Raw genomic sequence first — 11,732 nt, 5'->3', positions numbered from 1 at the left:
TGGGGGGGAATAATGAGTAAACAAAAAAGCAAGTGTTCGTTGGTGGTTAAAGTGGCCCCAGGATTAATTAAATTAGCCACCAGAGTACGTTAAAGTAGCCGCCAGAGTACGTTAAAGTAGCCGCCAGAGTACGTTAAAGTAGCCACCAGAGTACGTTAAAGTAGCCGCCAGAGTACGTTAAAGTAGCCACCAGAGTACGTTTAAGTAGCCGCCAGAGTACGTTAAAGTAGCCGCCAGAGTACGTTAAAGTAGCCGCTGGGGGTTAATTAAAGTAGCGGATGAGGCCAGAAGTAGCCACCACAACCCGCCATCTACCTAAAGCCTTTCACTCCCCCCTTACTTAAAGCTCCTCAAGTAACGCCAAACTCTCGCCCTTAAGTCTTGTCTAGCGCCCTAAGTTCACTTCTGGGTCTTCATTCTCATCTCTTGTCGCAAACTTTCTTCTTGTTCTTCCTGTTCTTGTTGTTCGTCTTGTTCTTCTTGTTCTTCTCCCGCCTCAGCTGTCTATGTGATACGCCGTCTTGGTCACGGGTTCTCCAGGGGTTCACTAGGGCGGGGCGGTGATACAGAGACCTCCTCCTTCAGGGGTTCACTAGGGCGGGGCGGTGATACAGAGACCTCCTCCTTCAGGGGTTCACTAGGGTGGGGCGGTGATACAGAGACCTCCTCCTTCAGGGGTTCACTAGGGCGGAGCGTTGATACAGAGACCTCCCCCTTCAGGAACCAGCACCCAATAATGACATTCTGGGTGTGGGAAGCAAATCTCTTTACCTGGTGGTCATTCTGGGCGCTGAGGAGAGGCAGTGATTCCCGACGACCTGCTGACTCCTGTGGCGAGGTCATGTAGGTCTTGCGTGTGGTTTGTTGTGTGAGAGAGAGAGAGAGAGAGAGAGAGAGAGAGAGAGAGAGAGAGAGAGCCATACTTACAGAACGCCATCAGGTGTAAAATACGTCCAAAGATTTAGACCAACAGAGCAGTAAGGCAACGATGTGTAGGTGTGTTGTTGTTATTGTTGTTATTATTATTATTATTATTATTATTATTAGTAGTAGTAGTAGTAGTAGTAGTAGTAGTAGTAGTATTGTTGTTGTTATTGTTGTTGTTATTATTATTATTATTATTATTATTATTATTATTATTATTATTATTATTATTATAGAACATTGTTATTAATTCCTGTTTAATCATTCTCTCTTTATGGAAGAAGTCGTTAACAGCATCAGTGACCCGCATCATATAGCACCAACTAATGACTTTAACTAATTACTTTACGCCGAAGGTAAACATAATTAAGAGCTACATAACGCTCAGGTAACAATGAATTTAATTAACTATGATATGTAAAAAAATATTAAATATATGTAATTCATGTTATTATTATGATCTTGGTTGGAGAGGTAATTAGGTAAAGCTGTGTGTGTATATATGTGTGTGTATGTGTGTGTGTGTTTAAATTAATTAACTGTCTTGTCCTTATGTAAGATAAAAAAAGTTTGAATTCAGATTATACATTAATTATAAGTGACTTTTTATGACGTACATTGTTCTTGTAAGTAGTTCATTAGGGAGAGAGAGAGAGAGAGAGAGAGAGAGAGAGAGAGAGAGAGGCAGGTAAGGTGACAGGTGTGCTGCTTTTAACTAAACTTTTACACACCTGTTGTGTTTAGGTATCGGAAATGACTCAGTATTGATGGGTAAAGCATACATACATACATACATACATACATACATACATACATACATACATATATACTTACATACATCCAACCAGCTTCTTCAGAAAGTCACCCACACGCGCTATTGGATAAAACGATACCTCCTCCCTCCCTCCCTTCCCCTCCTCCCTCCCTCCCTTCCTCCCTCTCCCCATCCTCCCTCCCTCCCTTCCCTCCTCCTTCCTCCTTCCTCCCTCCTCCCTCCCTTCCTCCTTCCCTTCCTCCTTCCCACACGCCCGTCATGGCTCAGAAAACCAAAATAGATACAGCCTTCCCACGCAACCTTCCGCAATGCCTCACGCCCACGCTCTTAAGTCTCCCTTCTCACACACACACACACACACACACACACGCACACACACACGCACGCACACACACACACACACACACACACACACACACACACACACACACACACACACACCAATCTTTGTTTCCATCACTTATTGTTTCATCTCTTTTCTTTTATTCTTGTCTTTGTTTTCTACTATATATTATTTTCTTCTTTGTTGTGATTTTCTTATCCTTTTGTGTTTCTCTCTCTTCTTCCGCTTTCACTCTTCCTCTTCCTCCGCCAAGCTCCCCTCTCTCTCTCTCCTCCCTGCCCACACCTCCTTCTCTCCCTCTCCCATCACTCCTAAAATCTCCCCCTTCCCCACCCCCACACACCCCCTCACCTCCTCAAATTTCTTCCCTCCCTCAACCCCCCTCACGCCCTTCCTCACCCTCACGCCAGCTCCCTCACCCACAAATGAAGACTTGGTGTTCGGCTCGGCCATTGTGAGTGGACAATAGCCTTCCTGAGTTGGTAATTCGAAATGAAACAAGAGACCGACTGTGCTATTACCTTGGGAGAGGGATGGAGAGGGGTGAGAGGGAGGGAGAGGGAGGAGGAAGGTCGAGGGTAGGGTAGGAGGGAGAATAGATGCGAGTGGATGGGGAAGAGGTGAGGGTAGGGAGGATGAGGTGGAGGTAGTGGGTGAGGGTCGGAGAGGGGAGAGGGGAGAGAAGGGAAGGTGAGAGAGAGAGAGACAGGAGAAGATGAAGACAATGGCATAAGGAAGTGAAGGTTCCATTGTCAGACGAGAGAAGTTAACAATGGAGATGTGGATTCACCCAGACCATAAACACAGCGCAACTTACCGCAGCAGCACCACCACCACACCACCACACCACCACCACACCACCACACCACTACACCACTACACCACACCACACTAGCACCACACCACCACCACACCACCACACCAGCACACCACCACAACACCACCACACCACCACACCACCACACCACACACCACCACCACACCACCACTACACCACACACCACACCACCACACCACACCACCACACCACTACACCCCACCACTACACCACACTAGCACCACACCCACACCACACAGCACCACAACACCACCACACCACACCACCACCACACCACTACACCACACTAGCACCACACCACCACACCACCACAGCACCACAACACCACCACACCACACCACACTCCACTACACCACACTCACCCACCACCACACCACCACAGCACTACCACACTACACCACACCACACACACACACCACACTACACACCACACACACACACACACTCACACCACCACACTACCACTCACTACCACCACACTACACTCACACCACCACACCACCACACTACCACACACAACACCACACCACCACCACACCACCACACCACCACAGCAGGTAAAACATTGCCATAAAGCTTCTCTCTCAAGGACGTTTGGGGTAAGTAACGACGGAAGGTTTTTCCTCTCAACAAACAAACTGTGGGATGTAATTATTGGCTTTTTACTTGTTTGTTTGTTTGTTTGTTTGTTTGTCTCAGCTGGTGTGTGAGAGGTGAGAGGAAGAAGAAAAGAAGAGATGGTAAAAGAGAGAGAGAGAGAGGCAGAAATAAGAGATGAAAGTGAGAGATGAGAGGTGAGTGGGATGTGAGAGGTGAGTGGGATGTGAGGAGGGGAGGGATGTGAGGAGGAGGGATGTGAGAGGAGTGATGAGAGGTGAGGGAAGGTAGTACTTAGTCGCTCATAAAAGGAAATTAAACAGCCAAGAGACATAGGTATAATATTTTAACCTGTTGTTGTGGTGGTTGTTGTGGTTGTTGTGGTGGTGGTTGTTGTGTGGTGGTTGTTGTTGTTGTTGTTGTTGGTGGTGGTGGTTGTTGTGGTGGTTGTTGTTGTGGTTGTTGCTGCAATTGTTGTTGCTGTTGTTGTTGTTGTCCATTGAAAATAAAGGATGTCAGCGATGTCATTATTTTTATTTATTTTAGTACAGATGTATGATAGAGAGAGAGAGAGAGAGAGAGAGAGAGATAAATAAATGAGGGGGAGATAGAAGGAAGAGGGAGTAAGAATGTGATAGAAAAAGAGAGGAGAAAGTGGAGAGGAAGTGAGGAGAGAGGTGTCGTCTCATCAGCGCTGTCTGTCTTTTGTCGCGTGGGGGGAGGGGGGAGAGGGGCTCCACTAGTCCATTAAGTAATGCAAATTGGATTACCGTGAAACTTGGGGAATGGGTGGAGAGGGAGGAGGGGGGGGGGGAGGGAGGAGAGGGGAGGGGGGTGGGGTGGGAGGAGGAGGGGTGGGGGGGAGGAGGAGGAGGAGGGGGTGGGGGGAGGGGAGGGGAGGGGGTGGAGGAGGAGGGGGATGTGGGGAGGAAGAGAGGGAGGAGGGGCGGGAGGAGGGGATGTGGGGGGAGGAGGGATGGGGGAGGAGAGAGGAAGAGGCAGTAGTTGTTGAGAGAGGAAGAAGAAGAAGAAGAAGACCACCACAACAATCGTCTCTGATCAACTTAGAGAGAGGAATAAGAGGGAGGGGAAGAGGAGGAGGAGAAGAAGAAGAGAGAGGAGGAGGAGGGAGGGAGGAGGAGAGAAAAGAAGAAAAGAGAGAGGAGGGAAGGTCATTTAGATTTTTTTATTGTTTTGAAAGTCTGTCTGTCTGTCTGTCTGTCTGTCTCTAGATTTTTTGAGTCACACGAAGCCTCAAAAACATTTACTCATAATCATTTTTGAGTCGTATCGGTCCTCAGAATCGATGTTCATTAGCTCTCCAAGCGCTCTTAATACTCTTAATCATTATCATAAACCTCCAGAGTCTAGTCATAAGCCTCTAAGGTCTTTAAAATCCCCAAGAGTCTAATTGTAAGCCTTGAGAGTCTTATTATGAGCCTCGAGGGACTTGTTTTAAGCTTCAAATGTCTAGTTATAAACCTCTAGAGTCTAATCATAAGCCTCTAAGGTCTTTAAAATCCCCAAGAGTCTAATTGTAAGCCTTGAGAGTCTTATTATGAGCCTCGAGGGACTTGTTTTAAGCTTCAAATGTCTAGTTATAAACCTCTAGAGTCTAATCATAAACTCCAAAGTCTAATTAGTATGCCCCAAGTGTAATTATAAGCCTCTAAAGTCTTGAAAATCACCAAGAGTCTAATTATAAGCCTTTAGGGTAATTTAAATCAATAAATTTTCGCCCATTAGCCTTTATATTTGGTCAAGCTTAATTAGTCTTTCTAAAGTCTTGTGTGTCATTTTGAGTCATAAGTCTCTGAGAGTCATAGAACTCAACCTCGAGTCATGATTCTTTTCTCAGAGTCATAAAGCTCAATCTGGTCTCTTTGTCATGAGTCTGTCAGAGTCAATAAGTCTCCAGTATAGTCATAAGGCTCTCAGGTATAGAGTCACTTGGAGCTAATAACTCTACACCTTGTCATTAAGAGTCGTGAGTCACTTTAGTCTTTCTTTATTCTCAAGTCTTTAAAAATATATGAGTCTTTAGGTACTGCTTAAGTCACCAGTCTTTGTTGTGGTCTTTGTGAAGTTTTATGGTCACGAAGAGGGAGTTATGTATGTATGTATGTATGTATGTATGTATGTATGTATGTATGTATGTATGTATGTATGTATGTATGTATGAATGAATGTATGTATAAAACTATTTTTTTTTCTCTGCCAATTCCTCTCTCTCTCTCTCTCTCTCTCACTGGGCAACAGAAACAACTTGTACCCAACTCAGCCTCACAACTTCTCCAGGTCATAGAATATATAAGACAGTGTGTGTGTGTGTGTGTGTGTGTGTGTGTGTGTGTGTGTGTGTGTGTGTGTGTTCCAGGTTTCTCACATATCATACCACTACCACCGCCACCCTTCCCCCCTCTCCCTGACCACCCCTCTCCCTGACCACCCCTCTCTCCCTGACACCGTTCGCCCCGTGTATATTTGATGACGTGTACAGATCTGTGACAATTGTTCCATTCTAGTAAGAGAAGTCATCCCAACTCTAGACCCCCGGGGGAACCAAAAGCTTATTGAAGAGTAGGTTAACGCTCTCTCTGGTGGCGACAAACTCCTTCCCTCCTCTTCTCTTCCCTCTCCTTCACTTCTTGTCTCTCTTTTTGATTTCCTCTTTCTCTCTCCATTCACCCTCACTCTCTGCTCCCCTGTTTGCCTCTTTATTTCTTCTCCTTCCTTATCTGCCTCCCCCTTTCTCTATTTCCCTCTTCTTTCCTTCTCCTCCTTCCCTTTTCCCACTTTCCCTCTCCTGAAACTACAGTGAAAACCTCCATCTAACGGACTGTACGGTATATAGAGAGAAATCCGCTATATATAAAACCTCCATTTACCGGACTACACCCCTTATATTAAAACGAAAATCCGGTAAATGGAGGTTTTTGACATACAGAGTAAAGTATCTTCCTGTTAGATATAGTTAGAAGTATCTTTTTTTCCTCATTAGCAATATACAGGTGTGATTTGTTACCTGCTCGTGTTCATTATGTCCACTATATATTTTTTTTACGTACATAGGTGAGAGTTTGTGTCCTTTGTTAACTATATGATAAAAATGGTCGACTTGGTTTGGTTGAGAGTGTGAGGGCGTGTTGGATGATTAGATAATACCTGAGTTATGTCTGCAGCAGGTAGATCACTAGCTCAGGTGAAGACAGGTGTAGTGGGAGGTAGGTCAGGGTAGGTGAAGGGGTGAAGGTAGGTCGAGGAAGGTCAAGGCAGGTCATGGTAAGTCAAGGACACACACACACACACACACACACAGGTAACTTTTAACACCTTAACCATGATTACAGAGTAACTGCTTCACATATCATCACGTAAAGGTCCAACGAATCTCAGGTGAGTCTGACGATACCTGCAACTAATTAGCGTGATGACGTGGGTCCCCGCTGCCAGTTTTTATACAGACTTGGTGATCCCAATATTGTGAAACACGAACACCTGGAGATTAGCCCCCACCCCCCTCCCCCCCAGCTTAATTCACCTGGATTTTAGACAACACAGCTTATTTTGATTAACTATTCTAATGTTATCTGGGGGTTAGGTTAGGTTAGGTTAGGTATATTTACTTTTTTTCTGTTAGTCTCTCTCTCTCTCTCTCTCACACATGACCTACACTCTCCCAGATAAGCGGTTCAAGACTTAATATATTCAACGAGTTACAGAAAATACATATATAAATTTACATAACTTTTGGTATATATTTTAAAGGTGTGTGACATACTGGCTGCAGGTATATTCTAATGGATATATATTTTATTTATATGAATATACATAAATTATCCTCGTATTCAAATGGCAGACAGGCGCTGGTGAATGGCCGTTTTGTCTTCTGCCAGCCAAATTATTGTTTTTTGTTATTATTATTATTATTATTATTATTATTATCTATAGGATGAACCTTGTAATATTAACCAGAGAGAGAGAGAGAGAGAGAGAGAGAGAGAGAGAGAGAGAGAGAAACAGCGAGGGCAGCAGCAACACTCACTAACCCCCTGGTGTCTCCCACAGGCGGGCAGGAACAGGAGCACCAGACCCTCAACTGTCTTCTGGCCAAGCAGCTGTGTGATGAAGACTCCAACTGTTCTGCCATCCTCAAAGTCATCCCGACTCTCTGTGGCCCTGAACTAGGTAAGTACACACTACCCTCTCTCCTCCTCCTACAGAAGCTTCGTCAGGTAGGTACTCCAGCTCTTTTTTTCTCAGTACCTTACACCACGTTCGTCTTCGTCGTGCAAAATAACTGTTAAATATTAATCGTGTTTAGGTTAGGTTAGGCTAGGTTGGGTTCGGTTAGGTTAGGCTAGGTTGGGTTCGGTTAGGTTAGGCTAGGTTGGGTTCGGTTAGGTTAGGCTAGGTTGGGTTCGGTTAGGTTAGGCTAGGTTGGGTTCGGTTAGGCTAGGTTGGGTTCGGTTAGGTTAGGTTGGTCGTCTCGCCGTACATCTGTTGGGCCGGAACGATAATAGCAGGTCATTGAAATCAACTGCAATTTCAGTTTTGGTGCAACATTCCAGACAGGGAATGGTCTGGGCGGCTCATGCTCGGTATGAATTTCATTTCAATGTATCTGGAGTCATCACAGGCCCGGGTAGTGGAGGAGAAGGAGGAGGAAGAGGAGGTGGACGAAGAGGAGGAAGAGGAGGAGGAAGAGGAGGTGGACGAGGAGGTGAACGGGGAGGAGGAAGAGGCATTTACACTCTGGCGATTGAGTATTGTTTTGGTGTATGTGATGTACTGTACACACACACACACACACACACACACACACACACACACACACACACACACCACTAAGCTGTCGTCATTAAAGGAGTCACCATCTTCAGAACATTCACCTGGCCCTCCCTCCCTCCAACACTCCTCCAGCATCTTGTCTCCTGGGGTCTGTGGTGATGTGGATTACTGCATAAGCTAAATGCATTTACTTAAGAGGTTAATGTAAGTAATTTCCATAATGGTAGTGAACAACGAGAGTGGAACGGATCTTTAAATCTCCGCCGGTAAACTCAGTGTTGTGTGGCGGCGTCTTACCTCTCATTAACGGACTGAGGGTGTGTTTATGTGGTGGAGTCTTACCTCTCATTAACGGACTGAAGGTGTGTTTGTGTGGTGGAGTCTTACCTCTCATTAACGGACTGGAGGTGTGTTTGTGTGGTGGAGTCTTACCTCTCATTAACGGACTGGAGGTGTGTTTGTGTGGTGGAGTCTTACCTCTCATTAACGGACTGGAGGTGTGTTTATGTGGTGGAGTCTTACCTCTCATTAACGGACTGAGGGTGTGTTTGTGTGGTGGAGTCTTACCTCTCATTAACGGACTGAAGGTGTGTTTGTGTGGTGGAGTCTTACCTCTCATTAACGGACTGAAGGTGTGTTTATGTGGTGGAGTCTTACCTCTCATTAACGGACTGAAGGTGTGTTTATGTGGTGGAGTCTTACCTCTCATTAACGGACTGGAGGTGTGTTTGTGTGGTGGAGTCTTACCTCTCATTAACGGACTGGAGGTGTGTTTGTGTGGTGGAGTCTTACCTCTCATTAACGGACTGAAGGTGTGTTTGTGTTTTGAGGTGAGTTATCTTGTGTCTGACTACTACTACTACTACTACTACTACTACTACTACTACTACTACTACTACAATAACTAATAATAATAATAATAACAATAATCATTCAAGAGGAAACACATCCACTCAAAACCATAAAATTTTAGACCTATTAATGAAAAAAAAAATCGCAACGACGTGATAAAAATTAATTAAAAGATAAAGACGAAAGAAAATACGTATGCAAATTAATTATCTCATGTTTTTACTGAATTGGAAATATATTTATGGAATTAATTACAGTATAAAAAAATAGATAGTAAGGAGGGAAATAAGATTGACGTACAGAAAAGGGGATTGTGAGGGAGAGAAGGGGATTGTGAGGGAAAGAAGGGGATTGTGAGGGAGAGAAGGGGATTGTGAGGGAGAGAAGGGGATTGTGAGGGAGAGAAGGAGATTGTGAGGGAGAGAAAAGGGTTCCTGGGTCTTCTCAAGTCTTCCCAAGTCCTCTTAAGTCTCCCCCAAATCTTCAAGGTCCTTTTAAGTCTCCCCAGGTCTTCACAAGTTTTCCCAGGTCCCCAGGTCTCCCCAGGTCCCCCCTCAGGTCCCCCCCAGGTCGTGTCACCTGTTTCATATGTCACCGAAAAGAAAATCATTGTGGGTGACTTGAAACACCAATATCTGTAAATGAAGAATATGAGTGACGTGTTCCTGGAGAATGCACTAGTGACAACAGTCTGGTGGAGGGAAGGAGGAGGGAGGGGAGGGAGGGGTGGAGGGGGAAGGAGGGAGTGGAGGGAAAGAGGAGGAGAATGGGTGACGATGTGGAAGAAGTTGGTTCCCCAGCTAGGAGGAGGAGGAAGCCATAGTTTGCAGTTATGATTTAGAGGCAGTCTCACACACACACACATACACACACAGGTAAGGCTACTGGAGGAAGAAAATCAATTATGGTTTACCTGAGAAGACGATTGATTGACCTTATCTGACCTAACCTAACCACACCGCCCTAACGAGGTAACATTATAGGTAGGGTGCTGGGGGCTGGGGGAGGAAGGGGGGAGAGGTAAGATGGTGGGGTGGAGAAGAGGGATGGAAGAGGAAGAGGTAAGAAGGAGTAAGGGAAGGGGAGGGATGGCGTAGGAGGAGGTGTAAAGTAGGGATGTGAAGGGGGAGGATGGAAGAGAAAGGAGAGGAAGAGGAGGAAGGAAGACGTGGTAGAAGATGAAGGAAACTGTACGAGTGGTTGAAGAGTCCTCAGGTGGTGAGAGGCGTGGAGGAGAGGGACTGAGAGAGTTGACGTCACACACTTGTTGATGTCTTGTAACACCTGCTGATGGCCACCTGTAATTAGCCCCCCTTCTGATGCCTTACCTGTATCAGCACTCACCTGGAATTAGTCCTCTTGAAACACCTGTTGTTGGTTCACCTGTAATTAGCCCCCTTCTGATGCCTTACCTGTATCAACACTCACCTGTAATTAGTCCTCTTGAAACACCTGTTGTTGGTTCACCTGTAATTAGCCCCCTTCTGATGCCTTACCTGTATCAACACTCACCTGTAATTAGCCCCTTTGAAACACCTGCTGTGAGGGAATGTTTAGTTTTAATTAATTTTATTTCCCTTTTCTTTATTATTGTTGTTGTTTTGGTTATTATTCCCATCGTTATTGTTGTTGTTATTGTTCTCATGATCATTAATCTTCCCTTATGTGAGTGGGAGCGTGTGGAGAGGTGAGAGGGGGAAGGGTGAGGGTAAGGGGAGACTGGACCAGTGACAGTAGCAACAAGTGAGAGAGAGAGAGAGAGAGAGAGAGAGAGAGAGAGAGAGAGAGAGAGAGAGAGAGAGAAGCGCGCAAAGGTGAGAGAAAATGAAAGGGATTGAAAGAGGAAAGAAGAGAGAGGGATTGAAAGAGGAAAGAAGAGAGAGGGATAGAAAGAAAAGAGAGGGATAGAGAGAGGGACTGAACACACTCTCCCTCCACTAAGACTCACTGAGAAAGTAAAACATCATCTAGTGTTGCCAACGTCACTCCTTTTGATATGGTAATGAGGCAGCAATATACTGGAGGGGAGGTGTCTAGCCCAGCCTCAAGGTGCGGGGAGGGGCAGGGAAGGAAGAGTGGGGATGGGTCGTGGTGATAATGGATGGAGAATAGACGGGGAGGGTGGATAGAGGGAGGGTAGAAGCGAGGAGGTGCAGGTAGAAGGAGGGAGAGATAAGTAAAGACAGATGGAGGGAAGGAGAGGCAGGGAGAGGCAGGGAGAGGGAGAGAGGGAAAGGAAGGGAAAGGCAGGTAGAGGAAGGGAGAGGCAGGGGAAGGTGAGGAGAGGCAGGTGAAGGGCTCTCAGGTGTTCCACTTAACCCACTACTTCACCTTACATCAGGTAGACCAGGTGTGACCAAACCAATAAATGCCTCATCACACTTGACAATATCTATCTATCTCTCTGATTATTCTGGGATCCAATGCATATTTTAAAGAAAGAAGATGAGGGAGAGGAAGGAGAGAGAGAGAGAGAGAGAGAGATAGAGAGAGAGAGAGAGAACTATAAATGATGTAACAAGGAAACTATTAAAATTGACTCCTTGAAGCGACCTCTGTCCTTTTCATCGTTCACCTCCACAAAAGGTATAATTACCTAGTGTGTATTATTA

General features: G+C 45.5%; 1 protein-coding gene across 1 annotated transcript in view; it reads left to right on the top strand.

Moving 5' to 3' along the window:
- The first annotated feature begins 988 nt into the window (after positions 1–988).
- LOC121858233 overlaps positions 989–11,732 on the top strand; it is a 70,491-nt gene continuing 59,747 nt past the window's right edge. The window contains exons 1-2 of the mRNA XM_042354526.1: positions 989–992; positions 7,546–7,665. Of these exons, the coding sequence (XP_042210460.1) occupies positions 989–992; positions 7,546–7,665 (124 nt within the window). The remainder of the gene's footprint in view (positions 993–7,545; positions 7,666–11,732) is intronic.

The sequence above is a fragment of the Homarus americanus genome, unplaced genomic scaffold (assembly GCF_018991925.1).
Source record: "Homarus americanus isolate GMGI-L3 unplaced genomic scaffold, GMGI_Hamer_2.0 scaffold3664, whole genome shotgun sequence".
Lineage (NCBI taxonomy): Eukaryota > Metazoa > Arthropoda > Malacostraca > Decapoda > Nephropidae > Homarus > Homarus americanus.
The sequence above is the reverse complement of the archived record's forward strand: the minus strand, read 5'-3'. Positions and strand labels throughout refer to the sequence as shown.